The sequence below is a fragment of the Drosophila tropicalis genome, unplaced genomic scaffold (genome assembly GCF_018151085.1).
Source record: "Drosophila tropicalis isolate 14030-0801.00 unplaced genomic scaffold, ASM1815108v1 contig_593, whole genome shotgun sequence".
Lineage (NCBI taxonomy): Eukaryota > Metazoa > Arthropoda > Insecta > Diptera > Drosophilidae > Drosophila > Drosophila tropicalis.
In genome coordinates this window covers 17,350,512-17,377,589 of record NW_027173070.1, presented here as the reverse complement: position 1 = coordinate 17,377,589, position 27,078 = coordinate 17,350,512, and the positions used below count along the sequence as shown (strand labels likewise).

The following is a 27,078-nucleotide window of genomic DNA, read 5'->3' as shown; positions in this document are numbered from 1 at the left end:
TTTAAAATTAATAAATTTTTAAGAAAATAGTTTCAATTTAAAACTTTTGGTGTTTAGAAGACATTTTTCATATTTCAAAGGATCTCACAAATATATTACCATTTGTCAGTGCCTTGTCTTTATACATAGATCATAGTTAATCCAAACTTACAAACATTGATGGGATTGTCGTAGTTGGTAAAAAAATTGTTAGCTTAAGTTATTCTTTGGTGTATTAAGAATATCATCCTTAAAGGGTGTTGACATTTGAAGATCTTTTTGAACTTTTCGAACTTTTCAAATCACGAGGGCGGAAGTGGGCGTGTCAAAATTTTGAAATAAACTTAATCACTTTACATACAGCAAAAGTCTACATACCAAATTTAGTTGCTTTAGCTGTTATATTCTTCGAGATCTAGTTGTTTATACAGACAGACGGACATGCCTAGATCGACTTGTCTCTTGATGCTGATCAAGAATATATCCACTTTATGGGGTCGGAAAAGCTTCCTTTTGCCTGTAACATACATTTTGGCGACTTAAATATACCAATTTACCTTATGGGTGCATGGTATAAACATAATTCCGATTAAGCCCCTTAAGGTTGATAATACGCCTTGTATGTCCAGGTTTTCTAGATGAAATGCATTCCGAACGAATAGTTATAATTGTAATTGATTTTAGATCAATGTAAAAATCGAATATTAATGCTTAACAAAAACGAAAGTCTTCTTTAAACATTTAAATTTTTGGCCCTGTTGAGTTGCATGCTAAAAATTTAATAATTATTTTTAACCGACTTGAGGAATGTAAAATTTACAACTTTTTGCAATAATATGTTAAAATTTCTTTTCATATATTTAAAATTCCTTTAGTTAATTATTATCTTTTGGTTTATTGTATCATTTTTGCCTGGTTTCAACCCCTTTTTTTGGGCTGGAATTCCTGCACACAAACCGCAAGAATTTTTCTGAAACAGAAATTGAATTTGCATATTGACATTGTTCCTTTGGCAGTCAGGCGACAGATGTATATATCTAAATGAATATACTGTATATATTGTATGTTTGTATATGGAATGATTGGCAATATAACGGCGCCGACTGAAATTAACTTGAATTTATTAAAGCCTCTGAGGCGGCAGAGAAAAGAGTTTTGGGTACAAAATTTGTTGTTTTTCGGTTGCTTTGCGGAAACCGGTTAAAGAATTTTTCGTGTCCCCCTAGCGTCAGGCAGGCGCGTCCACATGGCGACTGTACAGAAAAAGCAACAAGTTTGTTTTTTTTTTCTCTTCTTTTGGGATTAATTTTAAGTCTGGCCAGCAATTGGAGGGCTGTGGAAGAGGGAGATGAAGTTCGAGTTGGGGAATTGCAGTTGCTGATGAAGATCATTTTTGACAAATTCCCTCAATATGATTCAATAAATTATCTTTGTCAGAGGGCTTTTAGGAAATGATAAATCGATAGTCTATACATAAGCCAGGGACGATCGCTAACTGGCCCTTCACTCGTTTGGACATAAATTTTCCAGGCTAAAAATAAACTTCACCTTGAAAGTGGCAAAAAAGAAGGCTGCACATAACGGCAGAAGAGTGCATGTGGTGGGGGAGAAGAAGAACGGAAGAAGGGCTGGTCCCAGACAAGTCCCGATCCAAGTCAAAGTAACGGCCCCTGAAATGGCCAGGCCAATTAAGTGAAATCAAGAACTCACGATAGCCGGTTGTCAAGACTCAGTTGGCGACCTGGGGCAACCAGATATTTATTGACATGTACACACACAAATCCTGTAGCCTCAAGGACATCCACATATGCCAGATATCTTGCGGTTCTTTTTTTTTCATTGGGGGGCTCCCTATATAAACCCTTGGCTGGCAATCAGAATAGCATCAGTCTTCCTTGGAACAGCATCAGCAGTAGCAGCAGCAGAAGTTGTAGTGAAGTTTTTGGTTAGAGTCAAAAAGTCCTACAAGTCTCGTCTAGCAGCATCTAGAATAAGATTCAACATGCGTTTATTGGTCATCAGCCTGCTGGCCTTGGGCTCAGTAAAGGCTATGCCCAAGTATGAATACTTGGCCTATGCCCCAGCTCGTGGACAATTTCCGGTGGAGAGCGGTCTAGCCCAGGGCTATGTACGTTATTTGGACAATACTGGAGCGGAACGTCTGTTGGCCTACAATTATCCGGAACCCTTGTATGGCATTCGTCGTCTTAGCTATGGCACTGAAGATCTGGTGAATCCTTTCTTGCGCACCGCTATTATCCAGTCATCCGTACCGAGTCAGGAGAAACAGGATATTGCTTTGTTCCGTGCATGGTGCGAGCAACGTTATAATGCCATGCGTCTGGAATTGGAACGTTTACGCTCCGAGGGTAAGAAGCCATCGGCAAATATGTTGGCCCAGTTTGAACCATTGGAACAGATTGTGAAAATGGGCGCCTTCGAGGCCGTTCCTGGACTGAGTCCTGAAATTCAGCGTGCTCGTGATGAACATTTGCGCATTTGGAATGAGGCTCGACTGAAGGTTCTGCAAGCCGAACAAGCTCAATTGCGTCTGGTGGACAAGCCCGAGTACAAGAAACTGCAACAACAAGAGCCACTTAAACCGACGATTCTCTATGGCCAACAGGAGAAATATCAAGTGAAGACGAGCATACCATTCCAGCAAGTTTTTGAACCCACTCCATCAAAGATAAAGGTTTTAAGTACGATTAGTGCAGAACTCAAACCTGTTGAGGAGACAGCTGAGGTGAAAAGGGCACGAGAGGAGCATCTGAAGCAATACAATGAGGCCTTGCTACGTCAACCAGCTCAGCCAGTTCAGCCAGTCCAGCCAGAGATTCCTATTTTGAAGACCATTCCAGGCATTCAGCAACCACTGGTTCAACCCCAACCTCAGTTGCAGGTGAAGACGATCATTCCACACACACAGCCATTGTCACAGCCACAGCCACAGCCTGTGGAGGAAACTCCTGAGGTGAAACGGGCACGGGAAGAGCACCTGAAGCAATTCAATGAGGCCATTCTACGTAAGCCGATTGAGCAGCAGCAGCAGCCATTCATTCCCATTGCCGCACCATTCGTTCCATTGCCCACCACAAAGAGCATCGTTAGTCCCCAACCCGTTCAGGACACTCCCGAAGTTATACGTGCCCGAGAAGAGCATCTACTTCTTCTCAATCAGGCCAAACTGAAGGCTGAGGACAAGGCTGCCGATATCTCTGACATGATTCGCTATGAAGAACGTGAACGTGAGAGTGAGCGTCTCCGGGAACTCGAACTGCGTCGTCATGAGGAGAAGGAAGCCGAACTCGAGCGACAACGTGAAGGCGAACGTTTAAGGGAGGAAACCCGATTGCTGGAGCAGGAACGCATTCGCTTGGAACTCGAGGAGAAACAACGTCTCGAAAGCGAGCGATTGGCTGAGAGCAAACGTCTGATCAAAGAGCAAGAAGAGCAGCTCAAGCTGAAGACCCTGTATGAGGATGGTAGCAGCTTGAAGATTATCAACTCCCAATTACCTCTAACAGCTCCGCAAACCACTCAAACTCAGGCCTTCACTCAGCAGCAACAGGTACAAAATGGTTTCTTCCTGCGCATCCAATCGAATGCTGAGCCACAACCTCAACCTCAGGCGATTGTCAAAGAGCAGAATCCCTTCCTTGTGGGTTATGTGCAGCAGCCATTGAAAACCGAAGTCACCTCCACCTATACAGCGGCGCCGCTTGCCAGTTCACCCAGCGAACTGGAAAAGGCCACTCGTGAGCATTTCCGTGCCCATGAGATTGCCTTAGAGCAGCTGCGTTTGGCCAATCTAAAGAATCCTTACAATCCCAAGTGTCAGCATTAAGTTTATATAACCACACACAAACACACACACATACAATCACAAAAGCATACATATAAGGACACATTCACATACGTCAATGGGCAAATAATTGGGGTACAGCTATAAAAAGAAACGAAACAATTAATTCATTTTCCTTCGCACAATTCATCAAAAAAAACCTTAAAAGATTTTATTTTTCACCTACTCATACTCGTACACCTGTAGATATTTAAGCGAATTCACGAATTTCAAATGCATTCAGTTGGCAAACAACGCAAAAACAAGAATAACAAAACCAGAAAGAACTCTTTACTCTTTACTGTTATATGTAGAACTAAACTTGTGCAAATCACATCCGATCTGATCAAAGCAGAGCAGATCAGAAAATGCGCATAAATCGTTCCTTAAACATCTTTGATTGGGGCACTTGACTTCAGATAAAGCTAAAGACAAAAAGCTAATGATATGCAGACAATAAAAAAACAAATCAAACCGATTGCTTAGCATAGTCGGCGACATCGATAAACTGACCTAGCACACAGAAAAAAAATATATTCAATATATACATATATAGGTAATGGTATATTTACATACATACATACCGTTAATCGCCAACTCGACGCCACTTTGATGAAATTACCGTTTAGGTAATGCTGCCATGGCTGATTGCTGCTTGCTGTCGTGGTGATAGCAGAACGTCTACCGATTACGTGGCGTATGAGTAATCGAAGTGACTAACAGCCGAGCGGAAGACCAAGATCTACTTGCCCTATTTGTTTAGTGATAGGCAGACAAGTATATCACTGGCAGATGCAGCATCGATTTGATAAGCGAATGTCATATTTTATCAGCTTTAACTAGACACTTACATCCTCTCAGCCGACAGAAGAGCAAAGTTCAGCAAACATGAATCACTCCCCTCCCATATATGTGCATATCTATTTTGTTGAGTCTGAATGGCCTGATCAGGGAAAGTCCATAGGCCGATACACAGACGAGCTACTGCTAATGAAATTTCGAAAACGAAATACTCAATTATTTATGGTTTCGGTACAAAGTCCCTCGACGGAGTAAAACAAAATTAGCATTGAAACATGACCAAGCAAAAAACAATCTAAAGATACTTTTTCTCTTTTAAATGAAATGTTTATGGAATTACTTTTCTCAACAAGGGTAGAAAAATGTGGAAAAGTTTGTATAATTATTTTCTGACAGAGATCAAAGCGATGCACCGAACTTTGAGCCCCAAAAACTTACTCCTTGCCTGAGACTACCTAATACTATAATATGTTTAGTAGTTAAGAAGGCAAGATCTCTCCAAGATCTTTCCATGATCTTTTTCAGATCTCTGCGAAAAATGGTTTAATTGTTTAATCGTTTAAGTGACTAACTGCAAGTCTAAAATAACTTTTATCTTAAATGAATTAAGTAAAAGTTATTATTACTTTGTGGGTTATTTATTTCTGAGAATTTGTTTGCGGTTTCAAATTATCGGTGCAACGAAATAAGAAAAAAAACTTAAATATAACTCTTTGTTAACCGATAAATAAATTTAAATAAATTTACTTAGGAGAAGTAGTTTTTTTGTTATTATTAGATTTGGCTGTAGTTTGTAAATATCTAGTAAGTATTTAGTTTAGTTAATATTAACGAGCTAAAAGTCAAACCTCAATTCTACTATTGAAGAGTGAAAGATTTAGAAATCTTTTCACTTTCATATGCGGCTTATAAGTGCATGGATTGGACAAACAAAACCAAGACTATATTCTTTTATAAACATTTTATTTTATTTGCAGTCTTTCCTATGGACAACAAGCTAATGGTAAGGTAAAAATTACATGGATATAGCTGCCAAGAAAAAGGTTTTACACAACAAATCAGACAGGTTTCCTTTGATATATTTGAAAAATAGGAAGAAGAGTTCTTTGAAATATGTGGTAATAGAGTTATGACTTGGAGTTAGAGTTCATTATGAGTATGAAAAATACAAATCTTTTTCTAATTATGAAGAAATAATCAATTTTAATAAGTTCTTACTAATACTTAAATTTATTCATCTTGAATTTAAATGAATAATGTTTAAAATCTCTCGAATATGTTGAGTAGTTCTATTACCACATTGGTTATGATCGTAAATTTGAACATTCTAGGGTAAAGGGTATATAAGAGATATGTCAAATACAATGTCAAATGGAATCGTACCCATCCTCTAGAGCATGAACCTGCGCCGCTTGTCTTTTATGGGGAAATTTTCCATTATCTAATAGTAATCTGTTTCATATTGATTTGTTTGATATGCCATCATAGCCCTTGATGGCTGATGGCTGATGCAAGTTTTGGCTTTTACCTGGCGAGACAGAGACACGGAAAACAAAAATTGGGGTTACATATGTTTGGTTGATTGCTTGATAACAATCTAAATGTTTCGCTTTGATTTTGACTTTGATTTTGATGGCCTTGCTCCCCATGGCCCCGCGGAAATCATCTGCGCAGTTAAATGTTATTTTTGGGGTGCGAATTTATTCAATGCGGAGAAACCGCAACAATCGCCATATATGTATGTATATGTACCTACTTATTTACATTTATGTATCGATCTTTTCCCTGCACACTTTTTGTTTACCTTATTCATTGGCTTTAACCAAACGCTATACAATAGGTTAAATAGATCGAAAATTATCTTATCAAAAATTATTAACTTTATACACGTTTAAAAAAGGTTTAGATTTACCTTTGGAAATTCCTAAAATTTTGTCTTGTGATAAAAAAAGAAAAGAAGATAAATATTTCCTTACCATGCTGGGATAGGTGAGATTGTAATATGTCTTTAATATTTTTTATTCCATCATGATACCAGATAATAGGAAAATAGTTACAGAAAATGTTGGTCATTAAAATAGTTAACGTTTTTATTGACCGTGGTTAATTCACAAACGGACTTTTAATTGGAACATTCCATTTTCAGTCACGGTAGAAAAGTTTCACAAATAGTTTTTTAGTTAGATATTTGCAACTTGAACTCTTTTAAATAAGCTTAAAACTATGTTGTTGTTGTTGCTAGAGCACCACTATCTTACTGCTTTAACAGATCTTCTTCGAAAGTGAAATATATATTTGTAGTATATGCGACTTTACCCGAAAATATCCAAGTTAGAAATATTGCGTATTCACCTGTTGGCAAGGGTAATATTACATTTTTACCCATTACATGGAAATCTTTAACCCATTGTCGACCCTGAAATAAAAACTTTAGATTCGAATTAATGTGAATAAATATATTGTCCTACCACATATGGACATTTGTGAGTTATGGATGAGTAATTTTTCACATAGTCATATAACATTTTAACAAATGGATGGTTATGTTTTTTCATAAAAGCGCAAGCGTCTATGGACGAATCCATTAAGAAAGGCTTATATCCATTGGCTTTCTTTAGTACTTTAAATCCCAAATCGATTTTTTCAGCCGGATAGTGGTAAGTTACATTAATATTGAGTACTGTTTTATTACGGTTAATAGCACGCAGTCGACATTGCTCGATGGTAACCCACGATTTGTTGAAGGATTCACACACAAGATTTGTCATTTTGCATTTGGAGGTCGACTGGAAGACATAGAGTTTAAGTAAAGTGGAAAAAAATATTTAATGGCCGCATTACATTCTCATTTAGAAACAATGTTAAAACAAACACAAAAACTATGCAGATATTTCTCATGATATATTCGTAAAAATAATTTAGTTTCACTGACATTTATAGGCTCTAACCAATTGTTTTTATACCTTTAATTAGTCATGGTTGAACAGGAATTTCACTTCATTTAATCTGTTGTCAATTAATTGAAATATAATATTTTGGTTATTTTCCACTAACTAAATCCATAACCTCGAAAATAGTAGTAAATAATCATTGCAATACCAACTATATTTCATTAAAATAAAATTGTGTGTTAAGAGTTGGTCAGTTGGTGCAAAATTTCACTTGCACATTGGAGCCTTTTTTATTGTTTCAATAGATCCTCTTCGAAGGTGAAGTACACATTTGTCATAAACTGTGGTTTGTCTGAAAATAGCCAAGTTAGAAGGAGGGCGTAGTCACCGGTGGGCAGCGGCAGAGGCATTTGCTCGGGCCTCACATAAAAATCCTTAACTTGTTGCAGACCCTGAACATAAAAGAGTTATATTCATTATTAAATTTTGGTAGATGATTATTGCAAACCGTATAGGGACAGGTGTGGTTGATTGTCGAACTATTTCGAAGCCAACTGTGTACAAATTTCACCACTGGATGATTGGGTTTTTGCATAAAAGCGCAGGCATCTACGTTCGCATAGATTAGCCATGGCTTATACCCATTGGCCTTCTTTAGTACTTGAAATTTCAGGTTGATCCTGGTCGCCGGATAGTGGATAAAGGCTTTAATGTTGAGCACTGTCTTTGAGCGGCTAATGGCTCGCAATCGACAATGGTCGATGGTAACCCAGGATTGATTAAAGGATTCGCACACAACGTTCGTCATTTTTAACATGGAGGCTAACTAAAAAGTTTTATAAATTCAAGTGGAGCAAGGAAATTAAACAAATTTTTCGATTACATTTTCCTTAGGAAGACCGGCAAGGACTATCACCAGAAGTAATGCTATTGCTTTCATAGCTGTCGTTATTATTGTTATAAACTGACAAATGCAGCCAATAATACTTGCTTATATACCTCTACTTAGTCATGGTTGAATAGGAATATTATTATCTATTTAATGTGTTTAAAATTGTATTTGTGGCAGTTTTTTTCCATTTTCCAAGAAATGACATCAAAGGTAAACCTTTTTGGGGAGCAGTCTAAATCCTTTTTTAATGAAGATGATTCACACAAGGTGCAGAAGAAAGTACCTGACTGGTATCCAGGTTAAAGTGAAATCGACAAACGAATTATAAATTTACCAATATACATACAAACATATGCTAGCGAAGTCCTTAATCCTAACGATTTCCTCTCTTCTTGATTGTTAAAATGTTTCTTCTGACGAAGAATTTGCTAAATGATCTAGTTTTTAATCAGAATCAACTAACATTCAGCTAGTTCACCAATAAATTGTCCCAAAATGCTAGAATACTGACTGTCTATTGTAACTTTCGTTCAAAGATTATCTTAATGAATAAAATGGATGTGTTATAATTGTAGCTGTTTATTATTACAACCCAAAAAATAATTCTATTGCTGCGAATTATGCAATGAGTCCAGAATAGATTAAAATAAACAACAGATTCTAATTACCTTTTGCAAGGCCAAATGGCCTTTTGTAATTAATGGCTTCAAATTTCACGACTAAGTTGGTTAGAATCAAAACTGTTGTCATACTTCCATGATGATGACTTACACGATGACTTTATCATCCTGACTTGATCATGGTTGGAAAAAATTCCAGATTTATTTTTTATTTTCTACCAAAAAACAATTTACGCAATGTTCCGAAGTATATTTATCTATACATTTTATTGCTTTAACAGATCTTCTACAAAAGTAAAATATACGTTTGTTGTAAATTGAGGTAAATCCGAAAATATCCAAGTTAGAAACAGAGCGTATTCACCAGTCGGCCAAGGCAAAGGCATTTGCTGTGGTGTTAAATAAAAATCCTTCACCTGTTGCAGACCCTAAAAATGCATTGCTTATTGAATCCTAATCTAAAAAAAATGTTAAAAAACTTGTACTTACCATATAGGGACAGGTGTGATTCACTGTAGAGACATTCTTGATCCAATTGTAAATCATCTTTACCACTGGGTGGTTAGGTTTTCGCATAAAAGCACAGGCATCTACGGTGGCATCGATAAGCCAGGGCTTGTAACCATTGGCCTTCTTTAGTACTTGAAGTCTTACTTTGATTTTTGTCGCCGGATAGTGAACGGTGGCATTAATGTTGAGTACTGTCTTATGGCGGCTTACAGCATGTAGACGGCAGTGCTCGATGGTAACCCAGGTCTTGTTATAAGTTTCACACTGGGTGTTGGTAAACTTAAACCTTGCTGCTAACTAAGAAAGAGATGGAAAGTTAGGATTAATAGAACGAGGCCAAGGATATATTTTCCTTACAGTTTCACTAAGAAACAAAGCAGAGATGAGGAAAATTACAGAAAAAGAACGAATCATAACTATCAATTCACTTAAAATGTATGTATACACTGTCAATTTTATTATAAAGGTCTCAATTTATATTATATTTTTTGTCATGGTTGAGTAGGGGAAATCATTTGGTCAGCAATCCTATAGTTTGGTTCTCGTGTCGCAAATTATTTGGTTAATTATTTTCTGAATCAAGCTTAGATGAATGCTCGTGCAATTGTGAATAGGTCCAGCATGTTTTTTTATAAGGCAACTTACCAATTTTCCAGGAATTTAGGGTCTTGGCTATAGGAAATCAAAACAAAAATAACGTATACGCACCAAGTGGCATAGATAGTAATAATATTAAGGATAATACATATTCCTATGTATTACTGTTTTAAACTGCCGTAACAAAAGACGAATATTTACAACTTCAAACTAAATAAGAGCCGACCCAAGGTTTGTATTTGTTATTTTTACAACTCATCCATCTTGAGTTTGCCTGTGCGCCCTAAGGATAAATACGCCACTCCAACGACATTGAATTTATTTTAAAATTTTAATATGAATATATAGACATCATGTTAATTTAAAAGAAGATTGCATTAGTACCCAGGATTAATGTATATTTATTAGCCGCTCCTGTCCAGGACACCATATGCATTTCTCTTCATATTTCATTGCTTTAGCAGATCCTCTGTAAATGTGAAATACACGTTTGTGGCAAATTGTGGTTTACTCGAAAAAATCCAACTAAGAAGTAGAGCGTAGTCGCCAGAGGGTAAAGGCAAAGGTATTTGCTCTGGGGTTACATAAAAATCTTTTAGATATTGGAGACCCTGAAATTATATGTATAATTTATTTATTTTTATACTTGCATGCAAGTATAAGTTTTCTTTACCACGTAGGGACACGTGTGAGTGACTGTTGAGCAATTCTTGATCAGATTATGGATAATCTTTGCCACAGGGTGATTGGGTTTTTGCATAAAAGCACAGGCATCGATGGTTGCATCGATCATCCAAGGCTTATACCCATTGGCCTTTTTCAAAACTTGTAATCTTAATTTAATTTTTGTCGCCGGATAGTGGAAGGTGGCATTAATATTGAGTACCGTCTTATGGCGGCTAATGGCTCGTAGTCGGCAGTGATCGATGGTAACCCAGGACTGATTAAAAGATTCGCACTTGACATTGGTAAGCTTTATTTTGGATGCCACCTAGTTAAAAGATTGAAAGTTAAGTTGAATTGAAAGTGTTAATAATACAAGTTTTCTTACAGCCTCATTGAGAAAGAGGGCAGAGATGAGAAAAAATACAGGTAACACAAATCGCATGTTTTGCGCTTCTATTATACTTTATTCAATCGTTCGTGTTCACTGTCAATTCTAAAAAAGAGACTTCTTGATTTATATTTGTATTTTTTGGTCATGGTTGAACAGGGAAAATGATTTGATCTGTGAACGGTTAACAATTAAATAAACTCATTCAGTTCGTCATTGTGTTTGTAATAACTCTTAGAAGAATGCTTGAACAATTTGTTGATATTTGTAGGTGCGATTCAGAAAGAAGGCGAAAGGAGGCAACTCCTTTGAATCCGTTTCCGATGTTCAAATTGAATTAAAAGACTTCATGATATTTAAATCAACAATAGTGCAAAGATAATGTGAAGGTAGAATCAATAGATTGATAGTGCTTACATTCAATTAATTATTTGTTTATTGTTTAAGCAAATCCTCCACGAAAGTGAAATACACATTTGTAATAAATTGAGGTACATCCGAGAATATCCAAGTTAGAAACATAGCGTAGTCGCCGGTAGGCAAAGGTACAGGTATTTGCTCTGGTGTCAAATAAAAATCCTTCAGATATTGGGGGCCCTGAAAATAACCATCATTAAAATCTGCTTAAAGTTTTAATAGGATTTTTAACCAAATAGGGGCAGGTGTGATTAATGGAGGAGTAATTCTTGATCCAATTGTGAAGTATCTTTGCCACTGGATTGTTCGATTTTTGCATAAAAGCACAAGCGTCTACAGTGCAGTCGATCAGCCAAGGCTTATATCCATTGGCCTTCTTTAGGACTTGAATTCTTAATTTAATTTTTGTCGCCGGATAGCGGGCGGTGACATTTACATTAAACACTGTCCTGTAGCGACTGATTGCTCGCAGTCGGCAATGCTCGATGGTAATCCAGGTCGCGTTATAGGTTTCACACTTTGCGTTTGTGAATTTAAAATTTGCTGCCAACTGAAAAAATTAATTAAAATTTAAGTTCTATTGAAAGAGAAGCTATGGATAATATTCCTTACAGTCACATGAAGAAAAAACGAGCAGAGGATGCAAAATATGGGCAAAACACAACGCATTATTATAACTTAATTCAACGTGGAGACTGTCAGTTCTAAAAGAGGCCTATTGAGATATATATATATAATCTTGTTCTGGTCATGGTTGAACAGGGGAAATGATTTGGCCAATAAACGGTTAACAATTATAGAAAACACATTGTGATTCTCGTGACATAAGTATTCGCCAGATAAATAGATTACTCATGTTTATATATCACGCATAAGGGGAAACGGCACATTAAAGTCGACAAAATCATTCTGACAGGCAGAAGATAACTTCTTCGACACCATTAACTGAATTTATTCTTAATAAGCATCAACAGTCAAGTCGATTTAACATTAACAGGAAAACTTTTATAATTTGTTGATATCCACCTGCAAATAAACAATATTTTTGACACAGGCCAGACCTTTGGGTTTTCCCATCTAGCTTTCAGAAATCTTTAAATTTATTAGACACTTTTGATGCAAACAAACAGGATTAAGATTAATAAAGTTAATAATTTTGCAAAAACCAAACTACGGCTCACGCAAACAGAATTATAAGGTTTTCTCTTAGTTTTTCATTGCTTTATTAAATCCTCCATAAAATTGAAATAAACATTTATGGCCAATTGAGGCACATTTGAAAATATGAAAGTTAGAATAAGTAAGTAGTCCCCCGACGGCAAAGGCACAGGTATTTGTTCTGCGGTTATAAAAAAATCCTTTAGATATTGGTGGCCCTAAAAATAAATTCACAGATTATATTCTGTATAAAGTGTTAAAAGTTCTAACTAACCGTATAAGGACAGGTATGCGTGACGGAAGAGATATTTTTGATCCAATTGAAAATTATCTTTGCCACGGGGTGATTAGGCTTTTGCATAAAAGCGCAAGCATCTATAGTCGCGTCGATCAGCCAAGGCTTATATCCATTGGCCTTCTTTAGAACTTGAATTCTCAGTTTGATTTTTGACGCCGGATAGTGGAAGGTGATATTAATATTAACAAATGTCTTATGGCGGCTAATTGCTCTCAGTCGGCAGTGATCCATGGTTACCCAGGTCTTGTTATAGGATTCGCACTTAAGATTGGTTACCTTTAAATTTGCTGCCAACTAAAAAAAACACTTAAGTTCAGTTCCTTTGAAAAAGAAGCAATGGATAAGTTTCCTTACAGTCACATGAAGAAAAAGCAAACAGATGATGCCAAATATGGGCAAAACACAACGCATTATTACAACTTAGTTCAATGTGGTGACTGTCAGTACTAAAATATATCTATTGATATATATATTTATATACATATATGATCTGGTTTTGGTCATGCTCGAACATTGGAAATAATTGGGTGTATTTATAGTGTTAACAATTATAGATATGTAAATACATAATACTTTTATTTCTCTATTGTGGTTGACATGTTGATACGACTGATAATCCGATGAATGAGGAGAAATGTCGTCATATGATTATATGACGACATTTCTCCTCATTCATCGGATTAGAGCTCTCATGGGTTATGTAAGTACAAGAGACAAAAGTGGGTTTGTCTTCCCCTTCCATTTTTTAAATATATTCACTTATACTATAGAAAATTGCCAAAAACTCAAATAATTGGCTAAACTAAAGGAACAAAATTTTACATTTTTTTCAGCAATTGATTAAAGATTTTCAAAGTAAACAAATAACATCAAATTATTTAAGTCAAGAATAAGAAAAAATGAAGCAAGTAAGTCGACTCGTCGACTCGGGTATACCATACACCAGGTGAAACAAATTTTTTTAAATTTCGAAAACCAAATGTACATATGTATGTCTATTAAATAGCGCCGCCACTAGCCAACGGCCAATTCTGGCCTTGTGGACCGCTTAGTAAAATACGTTCATACGCATATTTTGCATGTTTCTAGTCCGACTTCAATAAAATTTGGTAGTTTTGTAGAAATAGATAAGATTAATTAGTCTGCCGAATTTAAATGCGATGATCAAAAAACTACAGGAGGAAATCGGTTTTTTCTTGATTATGGAGGCGGAAGTGGGCGTGGCAAAATATGAAAATATATATACTCTGCGCGCATACTAAGCCAGTATACATACTAAATTTGGTGACTTTAGCTTTGCTTGTTTCTGATAAAATCAGTTTTGTTTAATTTGCGGGGGCGGAAGTGGGCGTGGCAAAATTTTTAAATAGCCAGTTTCTGCGTATCTATTAAACTAGTCTGCATACCAAATTTGATGTCGGTAGCTGTTATACTTTTTAAGAAAATGAGTTTTATGTAAATTCCGGGGGCGGAAGGGGGCGTGGCAAAAAGTTTAAACAATTAGTTTTTGCGCGCCAACTAAACGAGTATATAAACCAAATTTAATGTCTCTAGCTATTATACTTTTTAAGAAAAACAGTTTTATGTGATTCCTGGGGGCGTGGCCGAAATTCCAATTAACTCTGAACATGTGCATACTACACGAGTATACATACCAAATTTGGTGGCTCTAGCTCTTATAGTCTCCGAGATCTGCGTGTTCATACGGACGGACGGACGGACGGACGGACGGACGGACGGACGGACATGGCTAGATCGACTCGGCTATTCATCCTGATCAAGAATATATATACTTTATAGGGTCGGAGAAGCTTCCTTCTGCATGTTACATACATTTTGGCGACTTTAATATACCATTTCACCCTATGGGTGTATGGTATAATGAAGCAAGTAAGTCGACTCGTCGATTTGGGTATACCATACACCAGGTGAAACAAATTTTTTTAAAAGTTCGAAAATGTCTATTAAATTGTGTTTACATGCTTCATACTATGTGCTATCTCGCTCACTCTACGAACACACGAGCACTCTAGCGCCGCTACTAGCCAACGGCCAATTCTGGCCTTGTGGACCGCTTAGTAAAATACGTTCATACGCATATTTTGCATGTTTCTAGTCCGATTTCAATAAAATTTGGTAGTTTCGTAGAAATAGATAAGATTAATTAGTCTGCCGAATTTGAATGCGATGGTCAAAAAACTACAGGAGGAAATCGGTTTTTTCTTAATTATGGAGGCGGAAGTGGGCGTGGCAAAATATAAAAATAGCCAGTTTCTGCGCGTCTATTAAACTAGTCTTCATACCAAATTTGATGTCGGTAGCTGTCATAGTTTTTAAGAAAATCAGTTTTATGTTAATTCCGGGGGCGGAAGGGGGCGTGGAAAAAAGTTTAAACAATTAGTTACTGCGCGCCAACTAAACGAGTATATAAACCAAATTTGATGTCTCTAGCTGTTATACTTTTTAAGAAAAACAGTTTTATGTGATTCCTGGGGGCGTAAGGGGGCGTGGCAAAAAGTTTGAACAACTCATTTCTGCGCGCTAACTAATCGGGTATACAAACTAAATTTGATGTCTCTAGCTGTCATACTTTTTAAGAAAAACAGTTTTATGTGATTCCTGGGGGCGTAGGGGGCGTGGCCGAAATTCCAATTAACTCTGTAAGTGTGCATAATACACGAGTATACATACCAAATTTGGTGGCTCTAGCTCTTATAGTCTCCGAGATCTGCGTGTTCATACGGACGGACGGACGGACGGACGGACGGACGGACAGACGGACATGGCTAGATCGACTCGGCTGTTCATCCTGATCAAGAATATATATATTTTATAGGGTCGGAGAAGCTTCCTTCTGCCTGTTACATACATTTTGGCGACTTTAATATACCATTTCACCCTATGGGTGTATGGGATAAAAATCAATTGAATAATAGGATAAGGTTATGGTAGAGTTTACACTAAATAACGTATAAGATTTTTTCTTACTATTTCATTGGTTTATCAAGTCCTCCGCAAGAGTAAAGTATACATTTGCATATCACCTGTTGTCCTTTACATATTGGCGGCCCTGAAAATATATACATTGGTTTACTTATAATCTCTGTAAAATTTGTTAAAAAATTCCTAACCTTATAACCATACGGTTATATGTATGTATATACAAGAGGATTCACAAGTCTCCCTTTGCCAGTGGGTTATAGTGTCTATCACCCAAGGCTTTTACCCATTGAATTCTCGTTTTAATTTTCGTAGCCGAATAGTGGGCGGGGGTTGGCAGTCTTGTTATAGCTTTGTTATAGCTTTCGCAATAAGCATTGGTAAACTTTAATCTTGCAGCCAACTTATTCGATAACATGGCAAGTTAAGTACAATTGGAATAAACACAATAAGACTCGGAATGATTTACACGAACTGCAAGAATTATTTGCTGAGCTAGTCAAATTTCACTTAGATTGGATGAGCTGGAATCCTCCATCAGGACGATGACATCAATGTTGAGGACTGTCTTATGGCTTGCAAGTATCACTGACTGAACGATACCCAGGTTTGATTATGGGTCTCATGCACAGCATTAGTAAACTTCATCATTGTGAATTAAAAAATCCAAAGTTATGGGCTCATTTTCTTATTGAAGAACCTGTTTTTAAATTTTTAACTCTTTACATTGATTGAGTGTCATGATGAAAATGAAATTTTCTGAAGGAAGATTGATTTGTACAATTTCTTTTTGATGTTGCCTTATTTTGTGGCCAATATTGAACGAACTGAAATTTAATTATAGTTGGTTAAGTATTTTGGAAAGCCTGAAAAGTAATTAATCGAATATATCCTCCCGATCTGTGAAGGTTTAAATTGTTAAATAAAGAAGGCAATGAACTATTGCGGAATTTCTTAGATACTAACACTTGCTAGGGTAAGGAAACGTCTGATCATATGAAATACAGTTTGAATTTTATTGGAAAAGTTACTTGGTTCACTTTAACTTAAACTCTTCTGATAATATCATTATCTTATAAATGTTGAATGTTAAAACCAAAGACACATTTACATTTTCAACCCATGCAAATTTAAAATCAATTTTGTGCCATACTTGTTAAAATAATTTATTTTGACTTTGAGTTTCGAATGGAATAATTACTTTATAGAAATGTAATTAGTCATGACTGGAAAGCAGTTTTAATTGGTTTCATCTGTTGGTAATTAAGAAAAAATGTTAAATATTTTGATAAATTAGTCTCAGTTTGAAACATAATGAGATCTTTATTGTTAATTTTACCCGTTCTCATAGTTCTTGTTTCTTGGTAATAGTTTCCATTTGTCTTCAGTTTTAATAATTTATTTTCTCTTATTTTATTGCTTAATCAGATCCTCAGTATAGGTGAAATATATATTTGTTATAACTTGTGGCCTGCCCGAAAATATCCAGGTCAAAAATAATGCATATTCACCTGTTGGAAAAGGCAAAGGCATCAGTTCAGGCTTCAAATAAAAGTCCTTAACTTGTTGTAAGCCCTGTCGTTGATAAGGATAACTGATTAGTTAAATTGAATTCAAAATTTTCAATTTCTCATACCACAAACGGACAAGTGTGATTGATTGTAGATTTGTCTTTGATCAAACCAAATATAATTTTTGCCACTGGTTCATTTGGCTTTCGCATAAAAGCGCAGGCATCTATAGTCGAATCAATTATCCAAGGTTTATATCCACTGGCCTTCTTTAGCACTTGGATCCTCAAGTAAATATCTTCGGCTGGATGGTGAACAGTCACATTAATATTGACCACTGTTTTCTCCCGACTAATAGCCCGCAAACGGCAATGTTCTACGGTAACCCAGGATTCATTATGTGATTTGCATACAGCATTGGTCAGCTTGAATACGACGGCCATCTGGAAGGATATTAGAAAGTCTTATAACTCGATTGAAAGTATATAATCTTATTATTCGCTTACACTTTCATTAAAAGACATGGCCAAAACTAATGCAAGATATATACGGATTCTGCTCATATCTACTGTAATAGATAAAGTGGACTGTCAATTCAACCTCGAATTATGACTTTTTATACCCCTAATTAGTCAGGCTATGGAAAAAAGGTTGATTTGATGAATCTGTTGGTAGCTAATTAGAATATATTTTTTAGACAAAAATTAAATTTGCATCAAAAGTAATTTGTTTCTGGATCAAAACAGAATTAACCAGATTGGTAAATTACATAAACATTAAGTAAAAGATTTTATCGCTTAGGTCAAAAGTGACTCTAAAAAAGGCAAAAATTATTTGATTACAAGAAGAGTTGTAACTAAGGTCAAATATTTCCCCGACAAAGAAGTTATTTTTGATAAGAAATTGAGCCCATTTGTTACTATCTTAATCAGAAAGAGTTATAGAAAAAAATGTTCGAAAAAGACTAGAAATTTTATGAAATTTATAAAATGCATGTGAGAAACAAATTTGCTCTGTTTTAATTTCTGTATTAACGTCTGCCATATATATATATATATTTTTGTAATGAGATAGATTATTGGCAGGTAAAAAAAAAAATGAGAAAAAAAAATTGATTTACAAGTTTTCTATTTGCTGCATTTATCAATAAAATCATATGCTATCTTAACATAACACAAAACATTGCTAAAGAAAAACTCTTTAATAATTGATTATTGAAGTCTGAGGTCATTCTACTTCTTCTATTGCTTAATGAGATCCTCCGCAAATGTGAAATAGATATTCGTCTCGAATTGCGGCTTACCCGAAAATATCCATGTCATAAATAGAGCATATTCACCTGTTGGAAGTGGCAGAGGCAACAGATCAGGTTTTAAATAGAAGTCCTTAACTTGTTGTAAGCCCTGTTAAAATTCGTACATTTAAAAATATCATAGTAGTTATGTATAAATAATGCTCTCTTACCACATACGGACAAGTGTGATTGATTGTAGATTTATCTTTGATCAAACCGTATACAATTTTTGCAACAGGTTGATTGTTTTTTCGCATAAAAGCGCAGGCGTCTAAAGTGGAATCAATTATCCAAGGTTTATATCCACTGGCCTTCTTTAGCACTTGTATCCTCACAAAAATATCTTCGGCTGGATGGTGAACAGTGACATTAATATTGGCCACTGTTTTCTCCCGACTAATAGCCCGCAAACGACAATGTCCAATGGTAACCCAGGATTCATTATACGATTTACAGACAGCGTTGGTAAACTTAAAGACTGCAGCCATCTAATAGAATAAAGAAAGGTATTTATATTGAATATGAAATATTAATTTGCGCTTACATTCATATTAAAAGATAGTGCCAGAACTAGCACAAGAAATGTACAAATTCTTTTCATAATTGTTGTAATGTTTTATGTTGACTGGCAATTCCATGTCGCAACCTCTTGTTTATATACCTCTAATTAGTTATGCTTGAAAGAGGATTCTAATGGGAACTATTTCACAACTAAAAAGAGTAGATTGTTCGCACAGTTTTGAACAAATATGTAAAAGCATTAAGTAAAAGATTTTATCGAATAGGTAAATATTTCTATACAAATGAGTTTGGTAGTTTTTGATTAATTTGGACTGGACTTCGTTATTTTTAGATTCAATTTAATGGATATTGATTGAATAAGCTATACATGTAATTGTAAGCAGATTGGCTCTTAGGTCATAGTGTATTTCTTTTCATTTCTGGGCTATTGTAAGTCATTTATAGTTTTGATTCTCTCAATTCCCTCATTTTTTTAAACGAAATAGTTCAAGAGTTTTTAATTCCCAAACTAAGTACTTTAGTCAGTTTTAGTGTGTTGGTAAAAACTCGAATTTAATCTTCTTCTTATTATATACAAGACCAAAAATAATAAATAATATAAATTTTCAACAAATTAATGAACACACAATTCCAAAAATTGGTGTTTTGCATCTCATTAATAGGTATTTCCAAATAGTTTACATGTTGCATAAAAAAGAAAATATACAATTTAGAAATTTAACAGGATCAACTGAACCTTTTGGAACCAAGGTTACGCAAATGGAATGTCCTGGCGCAACTGCACCCCAATCAGGACTAATGGGACGCTTCTTAGGTACTGAGGTACTTTCTTAGGCCCTACCCTTGACAGGCGTTTAACCTGGAAAGCTCACATCGAGATCAAGTGAAGTCAGCTGAAGTTAAAACTCTCAAAAATGCAGTGGTTACTCGGCAGGAGAACTGAGCTTAGCACGTGCAAAAAAATGATGCTCTACAAGGCCATTCTGAAGACAACTCTGGACCACATCGTCTAACTCAAACATTGACATTCTTCGCAGAATTCTTGAAGCACCTCCATAAACCGAGACCTCAACAAATAAATCAAATAAGTGCGAGATCGGTATGTATGGCATCCTGTACCTCTGCAGGATAAAACCACATGATAATGCAATTAGTACTCAAACTGCTGGCCAACATGCAGACTAGACGTTTAAAAAGAAGTCACCCACTTGTCCTGCCATTTAGACCAGAGACGGTCTGGCGATGCCACCCCCAATTCATGATTACCTTTGACAATATTTTCTTATTGTTATTGTAGGATAGATCGAGAAAAAAAATATATAAAAAGAAATGCAAATTGACAGACATATGTATGTATGTTTTTCGGATCCAGAAAAAGCAAAAAGTTTTAGTTTATTGCGATTTTATTGTTCTGGTGCTTATTATTAAATTCTTTCTAAAATGATCAATGTAATTTATAATCAAGAAAAATAAGTAAAGGCAACTGGAAATGAACATTGAAAGTTGTTAATCATAGCATAAATGACGAATAATTGTTTATGATAATTGAATGTCGATTTCAATTACTTTGATGAACAAAAATTGGACATGGTTCAAGACAGAGATTAAAGGGGGTCCGTGAGGTGTGAGTAAGTGAACTAGCAATTAGGATTCATTACATATTGTACACTCTTTTAGATAGAAATAATACTTCGAAGCGGATTACTTGTTAATTGCTTGTATTTGCGAAATTTTTAAAAATTTTGATAACTCGTCATAGACTTCTGATTACCTTGACCATAAAAGGCCATGGCAAGCCGTTAAATACATATCCGTCTGCTGGTATATTTCTTGGTCAGGTAATTAGGTAGTTCCCCTTGAACAAATAAAGTAGAAAGCAAACAACGGCACTTTCAGCCTCAACTCTTGGCACTTGGCATTTTGTTTTTCTTTGGAAACTGATAACAAATAATTAAGGTATATAAATAGCTGATAGAGCAAATTTTCCGACAACTTCAACCCACTATGTATGTATGTACCTCCTACCTCGTCGCATCCCTCCGCTTGTCCTACTTAGCTTTGTTATTTATGCAGAATTTTGTGTTGTGATATTTTTAGCCAAAGTGGCAAAGCTAATTTTAGCAATCAAGCTGTCAGTGTCTTTCTTATTATTTTTTACTTGGCCAAGTTAATGCGACGCAGACTTAAATGACAAATGACAAGCACTTGATTTCCATCATTCAAAACCTTATTTCGTGTTGCCAACTCTGTCTGCCACCTTAAAAACAAACCATTAAAGCCTAAACAAATATTATTTTTCCGCTTACCCCTGATAAGATTTGGCCAATATAGTCGTGGTTGGTCTAGAGCCATATATGTACATATATATGCATTTAGTGTGGTCCTCTTGAGGTTTGTTATTTTCGCAACTTGTCTGAACTTGTCGAGGTGAATGGGAAAGTGAATCAGTGTGGTAAATCTGATAAGATATAGACATACATATACATATGTAGTATATAGTAGGTAGTAATTGTAATTGCTATTGAATCGACTTTATGACATTTCCGAATAACAGTCTGTTCTTGGGCAAACAGCATGATGAATTTGTTCAAGTGTTTTTGCAATTATTTTTAGAGCCGATGAGAGCTAAAAATAAATGATACTATATGGCCTGATATAGGGTCAGCAGACGGCAGACGGCAGACAATATAAAGGTATAATATATATACATATATTGTATAATTTTCCATATGCTAAATAAATATACATGTATGCTTATATCTAGCCATAAACCAATTTGCATTTCATTATTGTTCATTATGGTTGGTTGCTAGGCCATAAAATAAGCCAAAAAACGTGATATCAGAGTCACACGTTTTGGTTTATCACGTTTTGCCAGCGATAAGACGAGTAGTAGAACTATTTTTTTCTTACATTGTTTGTGTCAAATTTCAACAATATGTTTTAGAAAAGAGACGGCAAAGACCTACAACAATTTCTTGCTGTTTTTTTTTTTATCAACATGTGTTTGGATTTTTTAAACAAGTAAAAAAATATAAATAATTATCCATTAATTGACGTCATTGTAAATTGACATTGCTTTCGTCATGAATCTAGTCATGAGTTGATCATGAAAAAAAAATCCATACTGAACACATGTTTTTGGACAGAGTAAATTCAAATTGCAAAACAACATTATATACGCCCACAAATGCCATTAGGGTAAGTAAATCCCCGGGAAATAAATTTGAGGAACTATTCGAAATGTTTACCTTTTGCGAGTTTCCCTATGGGAAAATTCAAACAAAGATGTGTATAAATTATAACAAATATGTATGTGGGTGTTAAGGTGGGAAAATGAAAATATTGACTTCCTATCTTAATCAAGCTAAAAAGAAATATATTTACTCTTTCGATTTGGCAGATTAAGTGACCTAGTACAAGAAGTTCTACAGTAATTATTAGTTGAAATTAGCTAAGTAAGTTTTAAGTATACAGTAAAACCTCTGATAAGCGAACACTCTGGGGCCGTTCGTCTATGAGGTGGTTCGGTGATGGGAGGTTAAAATCTTTGAAGAACTAATTGTTGGGCCAATGAATTTGGAGGCGATCGCAAGAAGAGGTTTCACTGTATACAGTTTAGGTCTAGTTCCTGGACAAAGTACATTTATCATTCTTGCAGTTTTTGCTGACGTTTGATATTCTATTGACTTAGCCTAATGTCCTGTGATTAAAGTCTTATCTCATAGATAAATTCTTTTTTCTGCCATGTTCTAATAACTTATTACATACAGAGATCATCAGGAAGTTCTTTTGGAAAAATGATTTTGAATGGATCTATTTAGTTTAGCTAAATGTAAGTAATCAATGATCGAAAGGATACGAGTAACTGCCTCAGAGATTTTTATCAAATTTTCAGGTCTAATTAGACAGAAAAATGTAAAGGACCCTAACTAAACCAATAGTATTAATACACTCATTTTATAGGTCTGTATAGGCTTAGCTTTGAATAAAGAGAAACAATATCCTTAGTTAGTTCACCCCTCAAAGTTCTATTTAAGTTTAGGGTTCAATGTCCCAGTTTTTGCACTGATCATTAAAAGTATGTGTAATTAATGCCAACTGTACAGTGAATATCGGACTACGTCCATGCTTTGAGACAATAACTTCATTAAGTGACATATAAAAATTAACAATCATTTTTTAACGCCTTTGCAAAGGTCTTTTTTATACACGCATACATATACATACATATACACATATAAGACTGAGACTTGTATTGGATAATCCGAGATTCTCAAGACAAGATTTTGACTTACGTGAGAAAGTTTTACGACTTTGACGCACTTGTTTGGGCAGCTGGTAAGGTGGGTGGGTGGTTGGTTGGGTGATTGGGTAGTTGCTTTGGCTTCACTTACTTACATAACGGTTAACATGCATTCATGTGTGTGTGTGTGGTGTGTGTGTGTACATATGGCAACCAGCTGAGTTTTGCGTAAGCAGACCAAGATTGAAAAGAATAAAGAGAAGAGAAAGGGAGCGAGGTAGGGATTCGAGGGCGACAGGTACACGAAAAATGTGCAAAATCGTGATAATCGTATAATAAAACAATAAGTAATTTAACTGTGCTTTTTATTAATACTTATTGTATCTTCAGAACGTGCTCGGACATGTCAAAAACCCCTGATAGCTCCAGCCAGTGAGAGAATAAAAAAGAGAACACTTCGAAGAGAACTTCAAATTTGTTATCAGTTCTCTTATCACATTCGACTTTCGTCTTGGCACGCGCTTTTGGCTGACACTCTCTATCTAACTATCGGCGAGATAATCATGCTATCACATTTTCCAGTTTACTGCGGCGCCTTCGGCTATCTGAAAACTGCCTCACCTTCCCTAACCCATGTTCCTGTGAAATTCAACAACCCCATGATAATGATCTTCTCCCGAAGACAGAGACAAGAGAGGGAGAGCGTGAGAGAGTCAGACCAAGAGAAATTTCGATTTTATTTAATTTTTTTTTTGCCCCCCACCGTTAATCGATAAACGTTAATTAAATATTTAATGCAAATAACCCAACCTGGCCCGAACGCAGTCTATATTTATTTCACAATTATAAATGTAGCGTTAATTTAGCATGGCTTTGTTTGTGCAAATATTTGGCCTAGTGTGGCAGACGCTACGGCTAAAAGGGAAGGGCAGTCGGAGCCACTACATACCTACAAAATGATATGAAGGTGCAATTGCGTTTTACGCTTTTCGCAATCCCATAAAGGTGTATCGAGAAAGAGACAAAGATATCTAGAGTATATTGCACTGTTTGAATTTTTCATTTACATTCTTCTTTCTCATTTTATTAGTTTTCCCACACATGTGCGAACCGTAGACTTTTAATCGGAATGGAAAGGGGTAGCCAATCATGTGAGAATCCAGCGAAAGCCGGTTTAGATGTGTGAAGATTATATGAACTGAAGCCTGTCTGGAACGAAACGGTGACCCGTGAACTGATATTGCATCTTGTCATATTTGATATCTGTATAAAGATTCTAACTGAAATTGATTAGCTTGAAAAGTACTTCAATTGTTTTCCAGTCAGGCCTTAAGGGATCTTAAACAGTTTTTGAAATTTCTTTGAAAATCGGCAAACAATCTACATTCTAGAGACTAAATTTTCCAAAATATCAAGATTTATTTACAAATAATAATATTTCTTTAAATTTTTCTCAAGCACAGTTGAAAGACTTTTCTATTAGGATTAAATGTTTTAAGTAATTGTTTATGAGTAATTAAATTGTGCCCACATACAGATACCAATATATATACATATATGTATGTATATGGTTGTAGGTCAATTCAGATATAAGCAAAATATTTCTTGCTGTATCAGTAATTGGAAAGAATGTTGAGTCTTTTTCTCACCTCTGTATAATTGGCCCACTCTTATCTCAAAAAAAAAAAAATAAATAGGATTGTTTGTATAAAAACATTGCATTGTTCAGTTTTCTTCCGAGAAATGATCATAAAATCTGTGTGTTTATTTAGCACGTGCCGAAACGAAATATTTCAAAATTTCCAATGTAATTTCAAATTCCTTTACCCAAGAAATATAAATTGCAGCGTCTTTATTATCTGAGGGCGGGAATTAATTTTTGATTTACGCCAATTCATGGTTATTATTATTAAATTGTTACTTTAGCTTTCTCAGAGTATATATGGATTAAGTTTTCTCCTTTACAAGTTAAACAAATTGTAAATCACTAGTTTACACACTAGTTGTGGTTACTTTTTTGCACTTGATTAGTTTTATTACACTTCAAATCAGTTATAAAGTCACTTCTTATAAACAATATTTTTATAGATACATCAGGTATAAATGGCATTTAAAGCAATAATAACGTATACGCCTGGTGTGGCAGCTTAAAGAAAAACATTTAAAATAACGCTATATAGTCGTAATTCTTTAAAATTTAAGATAGAGGACACTTGAAAATAAAAAGAAATGAATTTGGGAAAAAGTTAAGTAAACGAATTTTCTATGAATCATTACAAAGAAGCAATTTAAAAATTTAATAAAAATACATAATTCTATATTTATAATTTCAAATATTCTTTATATTGTGGATCGATCGTTAAATACTTAGACAGATCAAAAATAATCATTTTAAGGATTGGTTTTAATCGACTGACTACAAAATATACAAATATGTATCATTGCTTTAAGAGGTCCTCTTCATAGTGATATTACACATTTGCATGAAATTGAGGAGTACCAGAAAATATCCAAGTCTTAAGGATACCCTAATCGCTTGTAAGGAAGGGCAAGTCCTTTACCACTTGTTTACCCTGAAAGAGAGATAGAGAGAACAGTATAGATAGATAGACATTTAAATTCGTATTCGTCTTACCACATAGGGACAGGTATGATTGATTGTAGAAAAATCTTAATAAAAGCCACTTTTATGCGTCATTCCATCTAAAAATAACTACAAAAATTCTATTCAATTCAATTTTGCAGGGAAGTTACAAAAATTTATTTTTGAAAAGAATACGCAAAAAACTAATGAATATTATTGCTTTAATAGATCCTCCTCAAAAGTGAAATACACATTAACAGTTACTTGAGGAGTACCAGAAAACAACCAAGTCATGAGTAAGCCATAATCACCTGTGGGCAAGGGCAAGGGTATCTGTTCGGGTGTCACATAAAAATCCTTTAGCACTTGTTTACCCTGAAAAAAAAGAATTAATAGAACTTAAACATTTTCATCATATTCGATTTACCATATAGGGACAAGTGTGATTAATTGTAGAATAAGTTTTGTAAAAAGTATGCACAATTTTAAGTACGGGATTATTCGATTTTTGCATAAAGGCACAAGCATCGATAACCTGATTGATTAGCCAAGGCTTATACCCATTGGCCTTCTTGAGAAATTGTAACTTCAGGTCGATTTTCTTAGCTGGATGAAGAATGGTCGCATTCACATTAAAGACTGTCTTATTACGGCTAATCGCTTTTAGACGGCAATACTCAATAGTAACCCAGGATTTGTTATGGGATTCACACACAGCATTGGTCAATCTCACTTTGGCTGAGAACTAGCAAAAAGAGTAAGAGAAAAATTCAAGTGAAAGACGTTTTGAAGAAAACTTTCCTTTTACATTCTCATTGATAGACAAAGCCATCACGAACGCAAGTACTATTGAAAATTTGTTCATAATAATTGTGTATATTGACTGGTGATTCGAGAAAGAGCTAAAGGCTTATATACCT

At 35.2% G+C, this 27,078-nt stretch overlaps 2 protein-coding genes and 1 long non-coding RNA gene across 3 annotated transcripts; 1 reads left to right on the top strand and 2 right to left on the bottom strand.

Annotated features, from left to right (window-relative positions):
• The first annotated feature begins 1,912 nt into the window (after positions 1-1,912).
• Positions 1,913-4,004, top strand: LOC137577667 (golgin subfamily A member 6-like protein 22). The gene has a single exon (XM_068291207.1). It carries the CDS (start codon positions 1,982-1,984, stop codon positions 3,824-3,826), a length of 1,845 nt encoding a protein of 614 aa, XP_068147308.1. The 5' UTR covers positions 1,913-1,981; the 3' UTR covers positions 3,827-4,004.
• Positions 4,005-13,296: 9,292 nt separating this feature from the next.
• On the bottom strand, positions 13,297-17,008 carry LOC137577645 (uncharacterized). The gene is made up of 4 exons (XR_011032440.1): positions 16,968-17,008; positions 16,193-16,901; positions 16,050-16,131; positions 13,297-13,355 (listed from the first exon to the last, which is right to left on the bottom strand). It is a non-coding gene; the product is annotated as an uncharacterized lncRNA (long non-coding RNA).
• Positions 17,009-18,753: 1,745 nt separating this feature from the next.
• On the bottom strand, positions 18,754-19,356 carry LOC137578242 (uncharacterized). The gene is made up of 3 exons (XM_068291909.1): positions 19,351-19,356; positions 18,977-19,294; positions 18,754-18,915 (listed from the first exon to the last, which is right to left on the bottom strand). The coding sequence occupies exons 1-3, from the start codon at positions 19,354-19,356 to the stop codon at positions 18,754-18,756; spliced, it is 486 nt and encodes a 161-aa protein (XP_068148010.1).
• Positions 19,357-27,078: the final 7,722 nt, after the last annotated feature.

Bases quoted from the DNA above. Each gene is read 5' to 3' on its own strand.
- LOC137577667 (XM_068291207.1), top strand. From the start codon at position 1,982: ATGCGTTTATTGGTCATCAGCCTGCTGGCCTTGGGCTCAGTAAAGGCT.
- LOC137578242 (XM_068291909.1), bottom strand. The intron at 18,916-18,976 runs GTAAGAGAGCAT...GAATTTTAACAG, and splicing joins ATCACACTTGTCCGTATGTG to GGCTTACAACAAGTTAAGGA.